Raw genomic sequence first — 20,674 nt, 5'->3', positions numbered from 1 at the left:
CTGGAGATGGTTCACAAACGATACTTAAGTCGGCTGGAATACAAAACATAATCCTTAGTATAATGGTAACTGCCCTGTTTGGAACACGTAATCTCTATTCTAATATAATCAAAATGATAATTCAGTTAGGTTTATACGAGATGTAATAAAAATACGGTGCATGATTTTTTCTAGTATTAATTACTTATGTTGCATATATTTAAACTAGTTTGTCTAACGCCCTTATGTGTTGAAATAAGCAGTGACAAGTTTCAATACATTACAGCTTTTCAGTCCTCTACTATAGTCTATAGAGTCGGATAATTTTTAGTCTGTCCTTAAGTGCCAAAAAAGCTCAATAAATTATCAAATTTGTCCATGGTAGTACTTGAAAACTGTTTACAAGTGATATGAATGATTTAGTGGAAATTAGTCATTCTAGCAGGACGACTGGTCGTTCTTAAAGATGAAAAACAAACCTAAAATGGCGGTTGAAGGACTGGGGCGTTCGCAAGAAACCTAAAAATGAGTTTACATCCACTAAGCTTTTTATTGACCGAGTAATAAATATCAGCGACCTAACCTAACCTAACCACTAAAAATAGCACTGGATCAGTTAAAGGACATATATTATTGGCAGCCCACTTTGAAAACGGGCTTAAGATACTCCATAAGAAACTGTATATTGCACAGAAGCATGGATGTTCCAAAATTTCACAGAAATATGGATCCATTAAAGTGAGAAGACACGAGAATCTCTTTTCTTAATTTAATAGTTAATTTAATAGTTATAAGCATTTGAAGTTGCGAAATCAGAACTAATACTCTAGTTTATTTTCTAAATTATACGTTGGAATATTATCAATTTTTAATGGATGATTACTGTGTCTCTTTACGGTTTCCTTGCCATGTATAACAATTTAAAAATCTACATATCTCGTAAATCATAAATTTTATCGAGTTAAACCGAGAGTATCTTTTTATTAATAAATCGATTGAAAAATTATTGTATCTTGTAATTACAGATGATTGACCATTTGGCACGAGCCGCCCCTGGCCTGCTACTTACTGTTCAACCTTTAGCTGAGTTAGAAAAGAGAAAATAACTTGAGTGCGATAAATATAAAAATCCCGTAACATCTGTTAAATAAAATTCAAATGTGCACCTAACAAATCAATTTACACATTTATAGTTTTTTGAAGAGAAAAACTTGGAAGGAAAAGTTGTAAGAAAATCACTCCTTATATCAAGTTTTCATTTGTTTTTATTTCTTTCAGATCGAAGTTGGAGTATTACGAGCAATCTTGTGCTGTTGACGCCGTGACGAAAAAATGTGCCGGATCGCCGATTGAATGTCGAACGGCTATTTTGGGAATTTTAGGTACGGATCTAAGGACGACTTGTGCCTGCAAAGGTACGGACATGACACAATTGTACGAATGTCTCGGTTGGCAGAGACTCCTCTGGGTCAATCCATGTGTAGGTAAGTTACGCTGACTGAATTTTTTAGTAAGCTGCGACAAATACATAATAAAATAAAAATATAATAAAATTGTACCAATATGAACGCTTTGTTTTACGTTTCACGTGCGCATTTCAGTCAAAGTAAATATATTGAAGTCATCACAAAAGGTTTTTAACAACTTTCAAGTCACCTAATACAAATTGTTTATAAGATTTTATCAAGTTTTAACCTGCATATATTCTACATTATTTTGACATTTAGTTGTTATACTTGAATAGGTGGCAGGCGATAGCGCCGAGGTGTCGACTGGTTGTCACCCGCATCTGTCAAATTTAACAGTTTCTGGAAGCATCTCAAGACACATCAATCAAAATCAATAAATACCTACAACAAATATCTACATATTTACATAATCAAAGCTTATGTTTATTTTCCTTTTTTATCCAATAAATATTATATGTAACTTCTCGTGAGAAGAGATTGGCATCTTACAAGTTCTTTTTCGGTCTATATTTCTCTCGATTCTTGATTGAAGGAAATCAAATTTTCCAATAGACATCCGCAAATATTCGAAAAATCTTTCAGGACGGTTTCTATGTTCTCGATAGAGATGATAAAATTCGCAATATTCATAACGTACTTTGTTAATAGGGTGTACAATACCCTACCCTTTCTTTCTCTTTTCTTACTCTCGATTGTTAAATATTCCACCCATAAGCAGTAACTATCGTCTTATAAAGTTAGAATGTCGACTCAGTAGCGTAGCTAGGCGTTAGTGATCTGATCCCTCGTCCGTGTCATACTTAAAGGTGCCTCGGGAAGCCTCTTCTGCGATGCATAAGATAAAGACAAGATGATAAAGACAAGATGATAAAGACAAGATGATAAAGACAAGATGATAAAGACAAGATGATAAAGACAAGATGATAAAGACAAGATGATAAAGACAAGATGATAAAGACAAGATAAAGACAAGATAAAGACAAGATAAAGACAAGATAAAGACAAGATAAGGACAAGATAAGGACAAGATAAAGACAAGATAAAGACAAGATGAAGACAAGATAAAGACAAGATAAAAACAAGATAAGACAAGATAAAGATAAGATAAAGACAAGATAAAGACAAGATAAAGACAAGATGAAGACAAGATAAAGACAAGATAAAGACAAGATAAAGACAAGATAAAGACAAGATAAAGACAAGATAAAGACAAGATAAAGACAAGATAAAGACAAGATAAAGACAAGATAAAGACAAGATAAAGACAAGATAAAGACAAGATAAAGACAAGATAAAGACAAGATAAAGACAAGATAAAGACAAGATAAAGACAAGATAAAGACAAGATAAAGACAAGATAAAGACAAGATAAAGACAAGATAAAGACAAGATAAAGACAAGATAAAGACAAGATAAAGACAAGATAAAGACAAGATAAAGACAAGATAAAGACAAGATAAAGACAAGATAAAGACAAGATAAAGACAAGATAAAGACAAGATAAAGACAAGATAAAGACAAGATAAAGACAAGATAAAGACAAGATAAAGACAAGATAAAGACAAGATAAAGACAAGATAAAGACAAGATAAAGACAAGATAAAGACAAGATAAAGACAAGATAAAGACAAGATAAAGACAAGATAAAGACAAGATAAAGACAAGATAAAGACAAGATAAAGACAAGATAAAGACAAGATAAAGACAAGATAAAGACAAGATAAAGACAAGATAAAGACAAGATAAAGACAAGATAAAGACAAGATAAAGACAAGATAAAGACAAGATAAAGACAAGATGAAGACAAGATAAGACAAGATAAAGACAAGATAAAGACAAGATGAAGACAAGATGAAGACAAGATAAGACAAGATAAAGACAAGATAAAGACAAGATAAAGACAAGATAAAGACAAGATAAAGACAAGATAAAGACAAGATAAAGACAAGATGAAGACAAGATAAGACAAGATAAAGACAAGATAAAGACAAGATGAAGACAAGATGAAGACAAGATAAGACAAGATAAAGATAAGATAAAGACAAGATAAAGACAAGATAAAGACAAGATAAAGACAAGATAAAGACAAGATGAAGACAAGATGAATACTAGATGAGGACAAGATGAATACTAGATGAGGACAAGATAAGACAAGATAAAGACAAGATAAAGACAAGATAAAGACAAGATAAAGACAAGATAAAGACAAGATAAAGACAAGATAAAGACAAGATAAAGACAAGATAAAGACAAGATAAAGACAAGATAAAGACAAGATAAAGACAAGATAAAGACAAGATAAAGACAAGATAAAGACAAGATAAAGACAAGATAAATACAAGATAAAGACAAGATAAAGACAAGATAAATACAAGATGAAGACAAGATAAGACAAGATAAAGATAAGATAAAGACAAGATAAAGACAAGATAAAGACAAGATAAAGACAAGATAAAGACAAGATAAAGACAAGATAAAGACAAGATAAAGACAAGATAAAGACAAGATAAAGACAAGATAAAGACAAGATAAAGACAAGATAAAGACAAGATAAAGACAAGATAAAGACAAGATAAAGACAAGATAAAGACAAGATGAAGACAAGATGAAGACAAGATAAGACAAGATAAAGATAAGATAAAGACAAGATAAAGACAAGATAAAGACAAGATAAAGACAAGATAAAGACAAGATAAAGACAAGATAAAGACAAGATAAAGACAAGATAAAGACAAGATAAAGACAAGATAAAGACAAGATAAATACAAGATAAAGACAAGATAAAGACAAGATAAAGACAAGATAAAGACAAGATAAAGACAAGACAAAGACAAGATGAAGACAAGATAAGACAAGATAAAGATAAGATAAAGACAAGATAAAGACAAGATAAAGACAAGATAAAGACAAGATAAAGACAAGATAAAGACAAGATAAAGACAAGATAAAGACAAGATAAAGACAAGATAAAGACAAGATAAAGACAAGATAAAGACAAGATAAAGACAAGATAAAGACAAGATAAAGACAAGATAAAGACAAGATAATTATTAGATATATAAAATTATAAGACAAGATGGTCGATATTTATTGATGATGAATGGGTATATCGTGTCAAAGCAAGTTTGGTAATATAGTTTAGTTGTTTAGATCTTGCTAGCGAAAGAAAAGAGGTCTCATTAATACGACTTGTCGCACGGGCATAGTTGATATGATTCTTTCTTTTTTATTACCATATTAATTCGTTTGCTAGGTCTAAACCTATAATCAAATATTAATATTTTTCATACAATTTATGAATTTAAATCATATCCTGTCGTTTTAAAAATACTTATACTTTTCAATGTGAAATACTGAACTTTTAGAATTATTGAAACATATAAAAGCAGATGAATATTAATTTCAAACATTTCTGCACCAGAAGATATATTATACAGGTTTATAAGAACTCTCATGATATCTTTATTAAATTTTGAAGTAGCTACAAAATTCGAAACGAGAAATTAATCAAACTTTATAGCGACCATAATCTCTTCTAGTTTGCTATAAGCATAACGTCGATAAATTTAGAGCATTTGTAGTCCATTGGAATATAAAAATAACAATTCTCGTATAAAACTTCAGCTAGCAGTGGACAAACTCGTCGAGATAGTTCTCTAAAATTAAATTGAAGTCGTTTCAAGTTTTATTCGTTCCGACTCAGATTTGGTTCACCTTTGCATTTGACATCTGAATGTCATTATTGTTAGATAGAGATGCACAGTGCGAGCAACTTTTATGAATACTAATTTTTAACGTATTTAACATAAGAGTTTGCTGTTTAAATCTCAACATTTACTTTTTAACGATCCTCTATATATACAGTAGAAAAAGTGCTGTAATGCTTTTCTGCTTCATTTAAATACACTTAACTATTCACTAAAGTATGTCCTAAGACTTATTACTCAACACTTATCCTATTGTTCACATACTTATTTATTTAATTACATCCTACATATCTAATTCTAGATTGTAAGCATACAAAACGACCTTCATGGAAATTGATTCTATAAAAACGGCCATAACATACTGTAAATAAGATATCAAAACAATATAAATAAATTACCGCCGTATTTAAAAAAAATGTGAATGGCCCTTGTAAGAATAGCCCGCCGCATCCACCAAACATTAAATTCTATTAACGTAATAGAACAGGACCGGCACCATAATCTACGTCAGTAGATGAGTTCGTAACAGTATATATAACTGGGATTATTGTTAAGATTACAGAAAAATGTTGAATTAACGATTCTCATAATGATCTGAAAATGCTCCTGGCAGCGTGATGGGATTGTGCAAAAGGTAGATGCAGATCCTCTTATTACAATTAAGGTGAAGCCAAGTTTATGTTACATCCCACAGTTAATCACAGTTAATTGTAGATATTGAAGTGATTTTAATCCTAATGTATAGATAAAGCTGTACGTACAACGAAATGTCAGAAAAGACGAAACTAAATGTTTATAAAGCAATTTATAGATGTCACCATTGCATTCATTGAAGAAAGAAAGTTAGGTTAGTAGAGTCTAACCAATAAAAGCATAGCATCAATTTAAATCGCAACAGGAATCAACAAAACTCTACATTTATGTCAAGTGTCAATTTGAATTTTGATTTTTAAATCAGATGAATTCAATGTTTTTTAAAAGAGAAGATTCCATAACCAACCGCAATTCTCGATTAATCAATGATTGAATATCTAGCTTTCGAATACTTATGTGTTCATCATCGGGGAATCGATTACTTGAGAATTGCGGTGTGTTGAGTGTTGTTATTTCTTTTCAGAAAATTATTGAATTCAGCAAATTCACAAATCAATATTCAATTTGACGTTGTTCGAGCTCTGTCTGAAATCCTAGCTTAGTCAGAATTAATAAAACTTGAGATGAAAAAGAAGACGAATTTTACTTCACGTCATTTTAAAATGCATACATAAATTCGTAATATACCAATGGAGAACTTTTTTATTATTAATAATATCAAAAGTTATTCTTCATAAAAATTTCTGCATACTTAAAAAATAACTTGCCGATATTAAAAGAAATATGAATCGTTTACTATTAAGAAAACTTATTTTTTAAAATACCTTGTATACAACTTTTAATATATAATATTTGATATTTAGATTTTTTTCTATTTAGACGTATACTATATGAAAAATAACTTTTTTCTTAGTTCTGATGAAGTTTCCCGGATACTGAGAACTTAAATGGGCACATAACTTACGAGAAATAAACTATGATACATGTATTAAGGATAGAAAAATTTTCGTGAAAGCAACGTATAACTCTAATATCCAAAAATGTTCAACATATTTCAAACTTTAAAAACCCAAGTTCAGACACTTTTTATGCGTATTTTAAAAATAAGAACAAAAATTTCTGAACAAGTTCGAAAACAAATTTTAAATTGTAGAAAACTTTTAGCTTGCAGAGTTTAGCAAAAATTATATTTGAAATAAAAGCCTTACACAGGTTTCAAAGCAAGTACAAGCTTTATAGTGTCAAAGGAATTAAGAGAAATACGTGGTTAATTAATTAATATGAAATTAACAAAAAACGATTTAAAAATCACGCAATCTATGTAAAATGTACTAAAAAATGAAAAATCGGAATTTTGCCATCCGGCAAGGCATGTCAAGCTGTCTTCAAAGAGTTTAAAATTTTTCAATTTGATTTCGGAGGTCGGGAAGGGTGCGTAGTTCTCAAGCAAAAACGAGAAGGTGTCAGATCACATTACCTAGTGGGCCACTCAACGAATCCTCACCTGCATTCTCCAAAATGAGCATTAAGGTACATGAAATGACAGATGATCGCGAGGGTTAGATCGTTGTTAATTTTCCCACGTAAATCTTCGAGCATTTACAGATAACTTTAACCCGTCAGGTAGCCATCAAAATAGTACGGATCCACGAACCTCCCCATACACACACACACCCCAGGCAGATTTAATTCTTCTTCAAAAAAAACGTTTCCATATTTTCGTCAGTTGGTACAAATAACGGTGGTGTAGAACGCTGGGCGTCGGCAACGGAGCCCGTTTTTAAGAATTTCTGGTACTCCTCCCACACTTTTGAACGATCTCGAAAATTGTTGTTGTAAATCGCTAGTCATAGTTTCGTAATACAAGCTCGTAGACAGATACAAAAAAAACTCTTTCTTGAAGCGTGAACTTGATATTGGTTATTCATTCTGCAAACGCGCTTACTCGACGAGCATGTGTCTTTTTGACAGAGTTGCCAGAGTTATGCCGATTATTGGAAAGCGTTTTGACATCTGTATAACCCACACTTTATACGACTTTGTATCGATGACGATGAATTTTGACTTTATACAGAGCGGATATTTTAGCTAAGTATTGGAAAGTAATATCACCAGCTTTCATTGAACATTTCTAGCCTTATATGTTCAAAATATATTCTAACATTATCACAATCTATTGTTCAAATAATTCTTGAAAACAATTTCATGTTTTATGCACTTTATTTGAGTGCGATTTAAAAAAAAAACTTTGAGTAGTTGAGTAAAAATTTTTCAAGAAGAATTGACTTCTTAATGAGATTCGATCTACCAACCGTAAGATTTTAAACCAATTATTTTTACAAAACATCGTAGTAAAATAAAGTTAATTCAATTAAAAATACTATTATAGACTGACAAAAAAGCAAAGTAGAAAATTTCATATAAAAATTACATCAATCAATCCGCGCGGTATTTTCAAACAGTTAACTAATATTTTTATTGAAATATTTAAAGTTTGGTACGTAGCAACTTGATATATGTTACTTAGAATAGCATTAAAAACGCCGATTTTCCTACTCTATAGCTTCATTTGAAAAAAATTCTATTTTAGAAACAATTATTAAGTGTATTTTTTTATCGTATTACCTGTAGCATTAGTATTTTCCTTTTATTGTTTTATTGTTTCCAGTTCTATGTAATTTCCTACCCCCATTAGAAAAAATAATTACTTCACTTCAAGACGGAAAACATACTACATTATTGATTAAGGAAAATCTAAAAATAAAATGGTGGAAGTTTTATCACTGACATCTAACATTGTATAACACACAGTTTAACCAATTAATCGATCTGCATGTTAGAAATGACTAATGGCAACAGCAGCAGTTATTCCAAACATGTAAACGTTAAAACTCATTGTACATGGACTATATTTTACAAATTTTCGTATTTATTAGCGCCTGTATTTGTTGCTAAATTGTCTGGAATTAGTTTTCATAACAGGTAAAAAATTGACGTTTAAAAATATTATCAGAAAGACCGAAACATCAACTTTTTTACTTATTATGAAGCCTAATTTTAATTCAGAAGATACTTAAAGTCAAAACAATTTAGCAAAAGGTACTATATTTTCATAAATTGATTCTAGAAACTTTTAACAATATTTTTCTATCTATATATTTGGACATTTTGAATTTAGATAATTGGAATTTTCTATATACTGTGGATCGTTAAAGTCGATGGATCATGAATGTGTTCGGTGGGATTGTGGAAAATCAAGTGATTAATCCTTAATTTTTCAATAGTCACTTGATTGGGCGAACATTCCTGAAATTCCTAAAAACGGCGTTTTGGAATCACCTGGGGAAATTATCTAAATACAAAATGTCCAAATATATAGATAGAAAAATATAATTAATAGTTTCTAGAATCAATTTATAAAACTCTCATGTAAAATATAGTAACTCTTGCTAAATTGTCTTGACTTTAATTATCTTCTGAATAAAATTAGGTTTCATAACAGGTAAAAAATTGACGTTTAAAAATATTATCAGATAGATCGAAACATCAATTTTTTACATGTTATGAAGCTTAAATTCAATTCAGAAGATACTTAAAGTCAAAAAAATTTAGCAAAAGGTATTATATTTTCATAAATTGATTCTAGAAACTTTTAATAATATTTTCCTATCAATATATTTGGACATATTGAATTTAGATAATTGGAATTTTCTATATACTGTGAATCGTTAAAGTCGATGAATCATGAATGTGTTCGGTGGGATTGTGGAAAATCAAGTAATTAATCCTTAATTTTTCAATAGTCACTTGATTGGGCGATTATTCCTGAAATTTCTAAAAACGGCGTTTGCAATCACCTGGGGAAATTATCTAAATACAAAATGTCCAAATATATAGATAGAAAAATATAATTAAAAGTTTCTAGAATCAATTTATAAAACTCTCATGTAAAATATAGTACCTCTTGCTAAATTGTCTTGACTTTAATTATCTTCTGAACAAAATTAGGTTTCATAACAGGTAAAAAATTGACGTTTAAAAATATTATCAGAAAAACCGAAACATCAATTTTTCATATGTTATGAAACCTAATTTTAATTCAATATATACTTAAAATAGAGACAATTTAGCAAAAGGTACCATATTTTACATGAGATTTTCATAAATTGATTCTAGGAACTTTTAATTATATTTGGATATTTTGGATTTAGATAATTTTCCCAAGAGATCCCAGTACACCGTTTTTAGAAATTTCAGGAATGTTCGTCCAATTAAGTGACTATTGAAAAATTAGGGATCAATCACTTGATTTTCCACGATCCCACCGAACACATTCATGATACATTGACTTTAACGATCCGTCGTATATAGGAAATACCCTTTTTAAGTGTCATAATAGCGAGAGTTGTGGAAATTCACTACACCAGACCATTATTGTGGAAAGTAACTACTACTCGATCTAGGATCCATAATCTAAAATCTATTCTGAGGTAAAAGTCATCGTGGTATAAACACTGGTACAACTCTTTCGATATACATGGTATTTGTACTTACTAAGAAGCCTGAAAACTATGTCCTAAAACCAAGAATTCATTTTCTTTTCGGTGGTAACTGTCATCGTCTTCTTTCACAACCACTAACCACCATCAAATCTTGACAGTATCGTTTCAAAATTTCTCTTTTGGAGAAGGTCTCTGTCAAGATATTTTTGAGCATACATCCTTAAGGATGTTTCCATGGCTTTTTCATATGTTTCAAATTATGTCAAATATGCCAACTCCACACAAAACCTCAAAGCTGGCAAGATCAAAGTATATCAAATCTCGTTCAAAGAAAGTTTAACTTTGTATGTAAAATTCAAAACTATGACCCAATATAGGACTTTGCATATAAAATTTGTACAATTGGTATGTTTAACTAGTTTTTGGACATCTTGAATGGCTGAAAAGTGTTCTTAAGGAAATCTCGTTGTTCCGGAAAAACAGAGACGTAAATGCAAAAACGGGATAGCAAAAGAAAATTTACAGTTCTATAGAACGTATAATAGGAAAGGACCTAACAAAAAAACCCCAAGTACAGATAGGTGAATTATTCCTTGCTCTAGAAGATACGCACCACACCTTGGAGCGTATGAAATAGAAGATATCTGGAAGCTACAGCTCACATTCTAGATATTCTAAAAGAGGTGGGTTTAATAGATCAGCTGTAAAAACTGAGTTTCCCAGTTTCGTAACAAGAATGAGAACTCAATAGATCTTTTAGGTCGCTGTGTATAGGATACCAATGAATAAAAAGAGAAGAAGAGCTTTGAAATACATGTTAGATCGAACCAAGTGGAAGTCAATCAAGGTTTTTGTCATAAATTACTCTTTAGTAACTATGACAAACAACTTTTTTCATGTAAGGTTGTTTCATTGGATGTGAGAAACAAAATTTTATATTTAGATTATGACTTCCTCAATTCCATGTGTATGGGATGTGTTTATCACATGTCCTATGAACTTATTTCTATTTTTCCAGTCACGTCAATGTCACTTAATCCTCCCCTCGACATTCGAGCTCTGATTTCAGATCTCAGCGAAGCTACGCCGTTTCTAGAGACTCAGCTCGCGCGACGTAGTAAAATATTTAGTCGCAAATATTGTTGATGTATATATAGTATGTTTAAGTTATCGAACTTTGTTTATTGTACTACCTCACTACCATCGATACTTAAGCTAGTACCCATAGATAAATGAATATAAATATTTTATATTTGTTGATTTTCAAACAGAAAACTTGATTATAGAAATTGAGTCAGACGGTTTAAGTAAGAGTTTCGGTGTATTATTAATATTTCCGTCATTTTGTCTATAGTTGAATCGCAGAAAAACTTTCACATGGCTAAGAATTTGGAGCAGGCCAAGCATTCAACCACGGTTCCAAGTACGTCGGTTCCTCTCGTCCACCACCGTCCTACACATATTCATCAATACAATAACCATAATAAAATTTTCATCTCGGCGACGGAAACGTCTATGCATACTAGACTCAATACAATTGCGGAATTTATTCCACCTCCTCAGGCTTTTGTACCAACTAGTACTACGAGTACAAGTACCATTACGACGACCACCACTGCCACGACTACAACGACCAAACCCACGACAAGGCGAACCAAACCTCCGACTACGACTACCACAATGCCACCAAGTAAGTTAATAGTTTGAATTCCAAATTTCAGAATTTCGTTCGCATTATATAGTTTTCTATTTTCTTGATGAATAGAAACTGTTGCTATTGAATGTTTATCGATAGTTTTTGTGTGCTACATTTTTATTAAAAACAAAAGAAAGTTTAACTATCTACGTAATGAGTTTACACTCTTGTAATGGTAATAACGAAGTTTCAAAGGTCAAATTTTATATCTACTAGTACACCTGGATCTAACCTAGTGGAAACTGCATTTTCTTGTATCGTATAAAAAAAAATTGTAGAGATTTTCTTTATTATTTCTCTGTTCAAAGTGCCTACAAAGAAGATTCACTTTTGTATTGCTTATTGTGTGAAAAGAGCTATTTGGAGGGATGCGGAAGGTACGTTAATCGGTAGGAATTCAGTCTCTATAGAGCGTTTATCGGGGGGCGGGCGTGTGTTATGCGTGCGTGAGTTTTGCGAAAACGGTATTTCGGTAATTGAACCCCCATGAAATTCTCCAATATTTGCAATGTCCGTCACTTAAATGATGCGCCAGGCACTCGACTGATTTGATCGAAAAGTTTGAAGAGCCGAATCAATACTAGATAAATCAAAATCCGGGCCTCCAAGATATTCATTAATGGCCGAAGATGTAGACAGTACTGTTACATTAAACGTGCATAGATTTGGGGTTGTACCCTTACAAAATTCAATTGGTGCAAGAATTAAAGCCTCAGGATGCTGATCAGAAGCTTGACTTCGTAAACCAAATGAATGAGCTCTTTTCAACTTTTACCAATATTTTGATTTCGGATGAAGCTGATTTCCATCTTAATGGACACGCCAACAAGCAATGTTGCCGCCACTGGAGTGCAACTAATCCAAAATACAAACAAAAGAAACCCCCACATTAGCCTAAAATGACCGTAGGGGATGTGATGTCAGAGCTAGGAATTGTAGGCACTTACCTTTTGAATATGAAAGAGGAAGCACAGTTACTGTGAATTCAGAGCGTTATGTGCAGATGTTAGACGACTTCTTGGTGTCTGAACTGAATAAATTTAATGATTATAACCAAATAAAATGGTTCGACCACGTCCAATAGATTTCTGCCACGAGCTTTGGAAATTATTCATGGTTTTATCTCCAGGAGAGGTAGCTATTACAGAAAATACCTGTCAAACAGTAATAGGCAATTTTAGTGCTCGATTAAATGAATCCTGCTTAAATAAAAGGCAAAAAGACATAGTCGTAAGATGAGTTGGAGGTACTGTGTTATATTGAAATAAACGAAACATCAAAGTAATTTAAATTCGATATATAATTTACAAAAAAATTGTAGTTGATCATTTGGGCTTTGATTTTAAACGATTCCATTTTAAGAATGTCGTGATATTAGTATTTATTTGCGATCAATCTTAAATGTCATTTGGCAATTTATGCAATAAAAAAATATTCCCTCTACAAGGTTAAAAGCTCGAAATGCGTGCCCAAGCAAAGTAAACTGAAATATCATTCTATAAACACATTTTTTGTTATACCAAACGACGGTTTCAATGCGAATCAAAATTCTATATGTAGAAAATAGTTATATATGATATATTTATGTGGCATGCAAACACGGTCGACATTTAATTTTACGTTTAGAATTTTTTCTCGCGAAAGATATTAATGTGTGTATAGCTAAATTCATTTATAATTGCGACCACACAATGTAACCATATTCAATTCATACAAAATTGCATAGATTTTTCACTAGAAGGTTAAACAGCTCAACTGTACGTATTCGACGCAGTCTCAAATTAAAAACTATTTTTGTAGTTTGAAGATTCACTCAAATTGAGTCGCACAACACGTTTTCCAAAAGGGAAGGATATAACGAAGATACGAATCAAATTGGGCATAAAAAACTGTTATAGAGGTGGATAAATTTAGTTCTTTAGAAACTGATCTTAGCGCAAAACAAGTAGAGTTAATTTTTTTAGATATGTGACGTCCATTTCAAAGAATTATATACAACAAAGTTTAAGCTTAAAACCTGTGGGTCCAGATGGGCGATGTCGTTTATAAACAAGTAAAAAACAAAATAGGCCATAATACTGAGCCTTGAGGCACTCCACATTCTCCAACTGCAGTACTGTAAATTGTTAATTTATTATGATTAAAACAATGGAAAGCCTTAGAAAAATCAAAAAAAGTTGTTGCAGTGAAGTGATGGTTGCTTAGGCCGATATAAGAATTAATTTTCTCATCAGTAATTTTATTCTTATATTAAGAATTATGATATTTCAATTTAACAAACTATAATTTATCAACTCAATTTTTTGAGCAAAAAAACGCTTAATTATAGGAAGATAACAAAAAATTTCATTTTGAAACAAATTATTCCAAACATTTATGACGTTATATCGAGGTTTACCTCCTGGGTCATATGAAGAGTGCTAGAGCTATTGTATTTGAGGTCCATCGAATATTCAAGCCTCTAATTTCTTTGTGGTATAAATTCACCCTAACGACTTCACAAAATACAATGTGGTAACTATTAACGAGAGCAGCATGTATTATATTTTGTTTTTAAAGGACTAATTGTCCTTCAATAAGACACTGTTTTTGAGTCCTTACTCCTCCCATAGGCAAATTAATAAGTATGTATGAAATAAACTAATTTCAGGTGTGTAAAAAACATTTTAATTTCATTTTGTTACTATATATGAAAATTCAAACAAGTAGAATCATGAATTTGCCAAAGTAAATCTATTTGTAGAGATGTGAGATTAGAAAATTTTATTTCAATTCTAGAAATGACTGTTTTTGTCAATTTAAGGTCCATTATTAAGTCGTTCAACTTGTTCTTTATCAGGTAAGTGGGGAAGATCATTTATCTTGGTCTATTTTATCAAATTTGATCCACAAATTTGGTGCTTTAGCACAGGGGTCTCCAAACTACGGCTCGCGGGCCAGATCCGGCCCGCGACAGCTTAAGACTAATATGTCACTATATACTGTGATAAGTTGAATGGAATAGAATGAAAACACAGAGTAATAATTACTTAATTTAATTGCAAGGTAAAACTTTGATGATGTAGAAAACTCAACTAAAATATCTAAACTTAAGCATATTTATTAACTAACAAATAACAAATATAGAATTAATCCCAACTAATGAAACAAAAACAAAAAAACACTAATGAGATTTATGGAATTGTGATTTTTCACCGACTATTGTTTTGGCCCTTGGGATGTAACGAAAAAAATTATCCTGGCCCGAAGGCTTCAAAGTTTAGAGACCCCTGCTTTAGCAGATAATTAGAATGAATTAATTTCGAGTTATTAAATTTATTCCATTTATTCAAACAAGGTAAAAATAACAATAATCAAAGTGGCAATTACGGCTAGTATAAATTACATACTTGTTCTTCAAAATAGTCAAAATAAGCAGTTTTCACAAAATGATTCTTCGGTTTTCCAGCGTTTCTAAACTTATATTTACTACAAATGAAATTGAAGCACTGTATGCTATTTAAAAATCATGTTTATATGGCGTTGATTTTTTTATTACAGAATCTTGCGTTGTTCAGAGACCACAGTTTCCCAATCATTATATACCAGAAGGAACTTTCAAAAGGGTGAGTTATCTAACCAATATCTACCTTCTTCACAACAAATACGTTTTAATGCACATCTATTTAAAAATAATTTTATTCTATAATATATTTATGATTTTGTATACTTGTTGGAATGACATTTTACTGAAACTCGATCATTGCGCCATTCCTTCACACAGTTTCGGAAGACTCTCTATTAAGGACATCTACCGGGCTTAGTTTAAGTAAGTCGTTTGGTCCAATATGCTCCCAGTTGAGCCCTCAATCTGTACACTCAATAAGTATTTGACAAATGTGTTCTAGCCCGCAGAATCTTTAATTTTTTCATCAGTTTTAGTTTCTCGACATGTCCATTCAAGAGGCAATTTTCTATCAGAATCTCAGCTCAAATTTTTAATGCAAATCTCTTGCTAATGACCTCTTCTATTTCTAGTTTTCTAGTGATATTTTCTCTTGTCTTAACTCTACTTTTGTGCCCAGTAGTCCAATCTTATTTTCGTTTCTTTTTCTATCAATTTCGTCAATCATTGTGTCGGTGTTGACTCTCTAATTAAATAGGTAAACTAAGGTATTCCTGCCTATTTCCTTAGGTACGTCTAAACATTACCAAACTTGGAATTGATTACAGAAGATGTCAACATTTCACTGAATGTTTGGTTTATTTTCATCCATCTTCTGTATTTCTTTTAAATGTCGTATTATGGTTAGCAGCAAAGTAATGTAAGAATAGTTTTTAATCATTTATATATTTTCCATTTTGCTCAATGACCTTTTGCAATCATTCTTTCTGCTACATGATTCCGCGATCATAACATTTCTGTTCCTTATCGGCAAAAATCTGAACCAGGTGCGATTAAAGGTCATCGTCATTTGTGAAAGTTTGACCATTCAAAGAATTCTGGAAACTTTGAAATAAATGGTAATCAGATCAGGTCTGTATGGAGGATGTGGCATCACTCCCCAGCCAAGGTCCAATGTGTGAAGCTTTGCATTATCACGGTGAAACACTAAACCTCTCCGATTTGACAATTCTGGCCGTTTTTCTTTGGTTGCTTCATCCAGTTTCATTAATTGTTGACAGTAAATATCAGAATTGATCGTTTGGTTTCTTGGAAGCAGCTCAAAAACACTTTTTTGTTGTTTTTCAGCTTTCGATGTGGTTTTGGTGGTTCATCTTGTATGCTCCATGATTTTACGGTACTCGATTCATTTTTCATCACCAGTGATGATTCTTTTTAAGAAAGGGTGGGTTTCATTTCGTTTAAGGTGCATATGCAACCTCTAAAACGATTCTTTTCAATTATGACATCGATTTGGTCATCATCGGTATGCCGACCAGAGCGTTGCTCAACTTTGAGTAGCAGGTTTCTTTCCTTTACGAAAACTAAAGCAAGGCTCTCTATCAATGAAAAGTGAAAGTACTTAGTTGCCAACCTCATATATTCTATTTTGAATCACTCCAAGAAGTTTTCGCGAAAAATTTCCTTTGTAGGGTATTTTTGATATCTATCTTTCAAACATACAATTTTCTCTTCAAAGTCATACAATCAACTATATTACTCTCAAATATATTCAAATCTATAACTAAATGAAGCATAGCTAAATCGAATTTCGTCACCAAGTCAAATATACAAAAGATTAAATTAACTCGAAGTTATGACCTCCAATTTCACTACATCAACGGTTAACTGATGCCAGCAATTAGGACTTTGCGGTTATACAGTATAATCCATATTTCAACGCTACACAAAGGTTACAGAGTCGACTTTAGCTCACACTAGAAATATTGACTATATAATTTATGTTCAGCATTTTATTCTACTTTTATAGAATCGTTTTACTAACAGTGAAGATATTAAAAAGAAGTATGAATGAACTGCTTACCATATTTTCTTCTTCATCGTCTCTAATTATGGTTTTTTCATAGTTCTTCCGCACTGTTTATCATTATTTTGAGAATATTTTCAACCAGATTACTTTTGATTGCTTTAAAATTAGTTCTAAGGCTTTTTCGATACCGGTTTCTAGTTCAAATTGTTATATCAAACATTTTTTTGAATGTACATCTAAAAGATACGAAGATAATTTAATGCAAAAGTCAAATAAAAACGTATTTGTTGATAACAGATAGAAAATAAAAGAGGAAAAGGAGAAGTTTGCATATTGTACTCATCAAGTCTTTACCAAAATGCAGAACAATCTGAAATGATCTTGGTCAAAAATATTCTATGTGAATGGTAACTTCAGCTTTCTCTATCAAAGTATGGCAACCTCCCTCGCCGTTTATATAACACTTACAAACTTGCACAATGGTGAGTTTTTGATCTAACTAAGTTCCGGATAATCCCTCGGGTTTCGAAATGTAGAGGGTTTTTTGCCATTAGTGGACTAGGTGTTTGCTGGTGGTTACGAAACAATGTGGTCAAGTGTTGTTCTTTATGGAAAAATTGCTAGACATTATGATATATGGGACTGTACATAATTTGTTTGGCTTAATGTACGCACATCTTAATGTATGGCAACATGTCGGAAACCAGATTTTGCACGCTAACACAGCTTTATACTAAATATATTGCATTACTCGGTTTCGTTCTCTGCCTTATAGCAGTTTTAGATACCTATTTGCCTGATTGATTCGTTTATTATTGTCTGTTACCAGCTTTTTCACTATAAAGTACCATTAAATAGAATCACTGTTTACTAGAAACCAATTTTCCAAGCATTTTATCATGTAAATAATAAAAAACAGTTTGGGAACGTTAACTATATGTATTTTTTTTCTGATAATCCCTCGTATATTCACTTAATGTGAATAAAGCAAAAATATACCGTTTTTTTAAAACAGAATAGATTTCAGCTACAATAATCCTACAAACTTTATATATGTGTACAAACAAACGACTTTGAAACGGCCCAGGTATCCCAAAAACACAGATATGGGAAATCCAGTATGTAGTTGTTTTCTGATAATCCCTCGTATATTCACTTAATGTGAATAAAGCAAAAATATACCGTTTTTTTTTAACAGAATAGATTTCAGTTACAATAATCCTACAAACTTTATATATGTGTACAAACAAAAGCCTTTGAAACGGCCCAGGTATCCCAAAAACACAGATATGGGAAATCCAGTATGTAGTTGTTTTCTGATAATCCCTCGTATATTCACTTAATGTGAATAAAGCAAAAATATACCGTTTTTTTTTAACAGAATAGATTTCAGTTACAATAATCCTACAAACTTTATATATGTGTACAAACAAAAGCCTTTGAAACGGCCCAGGTATCCCAAAAACACAGATATGGGAAATCCAGTATGTATTTGTTTTCTGATAATCCCTCGTATATTCACTTAATGTGAATAAAGCAAAAATATACCGTTTTTTTTAAACAAAATAGATTTCAGTTACAATAATCCTAGAAACTTTATATATGTGTACAAACAAACGACTTTGAAACGGCCCAGGTATCCCAAAAACACAGATATGGGAAATCCAGTATGTAGTTGTTTTCTGATAATCCCTCGTATATTCACTTAATGTGAATAAAGCAAAAATATACCGTTTTTTTTAACAGAATAGATTTCAGTTACAATAATCCTAGAAACTTTATATATGTGTACAAACAAACGACTTTGAAACGGCCCAGGTATCCCAAAAACACAGATATGGGAAATCCAGTATGTATTTGTTTTCTGATAATCCCTCGTATATTCACTTAATGTGAATAAAGCAAAAATATACCGTTTTTTTTAAACAGAATAGATTTCAGTTACAATAATCCTACAAACTTTATATATGTGTACAAACAAACGACTTTGAAACGGCCCAGGTATCCCAAAAACACAGATATGGGAAATCCAGTATGTAGTTGTTTTCTGATAATCCCTCGTATATTCACTTAATGTGAATAAAGCAAAAATATGCCGTTTTTTTAAAACAGAATAGATTTCAGCTACAATAATCCTACAAACTTTATATATGTGTACAAACAAACGACTTTGAAACGGCCCAGTTATCCCAAAAACACAGATATGGAAAATCCAGTATGTAGTTGTTTTCTGATAATCCCTCGTATATTCACTTAATGTGAATAAAGCAAAAATATACCGTTTTTTTTAACAGAATAGATTTCAGTTACAATAATCCTACAAACTTTATAAATGTGTACAAACAAACGACTTTGAAACGGCCCAGGTATCCCAAAAACACAGATATGGGAAATCCAGTATGTAGTTGTTTTCTGATAATCCCTCGTATATTCACTTAATGTGAATAAAGCAAAAATATACCGTTTTTTTTTAACAGAATAGATTTCAGTTACAATAATCCTACAAACTTTATATATGTGTACAAACAAACGACTTTGAAACGGCCCAGGTATCCCAAAAACACAGATATGGGAAATCCAGTATGTAGTTGTTTTCTGATAATCCCTCGTATATTCACTTAATGTGAATAAAGCAAAAATATACCGTTTTTTTAAAACAGAATTGATTTCAGCTACAATAATCCTACAAACTTTATATATGTGTACAAACAAACGACTTTGAAACGGCCCAGGTATCCCAAAAACACAGATATGGGAAATCCAGTATGTAGTTGTTTTCTGATAATCCCTCGTATATTCACTTAATGTGAATAAAGCAAAAATATACCGTTTTTTTAAAACAGAATTGATTTCAGCTACAATAATCCTACAAACTTTATATATGTGTACAAACAAACGACTTTGAAACGGCCCAGGTATCCCAAAAACACAGATATGGGAAATCCAGTATGTAGTTGTTTTCTGATAATCCCTCGTATATTCACTTAATGTGAATAAAGCAAAAATATACCGTTTTTTTTAACAGAATAGATTTCAGTTACAATAATCCTACAAACTTTATATATGTGTACAAACAAACGACTTTGAAACGGCCCAGGTATCCCAAAAACACAGATATGGGAAATCCAGTATGTAGTTGTTTTCTGATAATCCCTCGTATATTCACTTAATGTGAATAAAGCAAAAATATACCGTTTTTTTAAAACAGAATAGATTTCAGCTACAATAATCCTACAAACTTTATATATGTGTACAAACAAACGACTTTGAAACGGCCCAGGTATCCCAAAAACACAGATATGGGAAATCCAGT

The 20,674-nt window shown here is 31.5% G+C and overlaps 1 protein-coding gene across 1 annotated transcript in view; it reads left to right on the top strand.

Moving 5' to 3' along the window:
* LOC130450215 (uncharacterized) overlaps window positions 1–20,674 on the top strand; it is a 323,885-nt gene that overhangs the window by 289,623 nt on the left and 13,588 nt on the right. The window contains exons 9-12 of the mRNA XM_056788487.1: window positions 1,258–1,463; window positions 11,606–11,649; window positions 11,815–11,941; window positions 15,488–15,552. Coding sequence (XP_056644465.1) covers window positions 1,258–1,463; window positions 11,606–11,649; window positions 11,815–11,941; window positions 15,488–15,552 — 442 coding nt within the window. The remainder of the gene's footprint in view (window positions 1–1,257; window positions 1,464–11,605; window positions 11,650–11,814; window positions 11,942–15,487; window positions 15,553–20,674) is intronic.

The sequence above is a fragment of the Diorhabda sublineata genome, chromosome 11 (assembly GCF_026230105.1).
Source record: "Diorhabda sublineata isolate icDioSubl1.1 chromosome 11, icDioSubl1.1, whole genome shotgun sequence".
Lineage (NCBI taxonomy): Eukaryota > Metazoa > Arthropoda > Insecta > Coleoptera > Chrysomelidae > Diorhabda > Diorhabda sublineata.
Note: the sequence above shows the minus strand (reverse complement) of the source record. Positions and strands in the feature narration are given on the sequence as shown.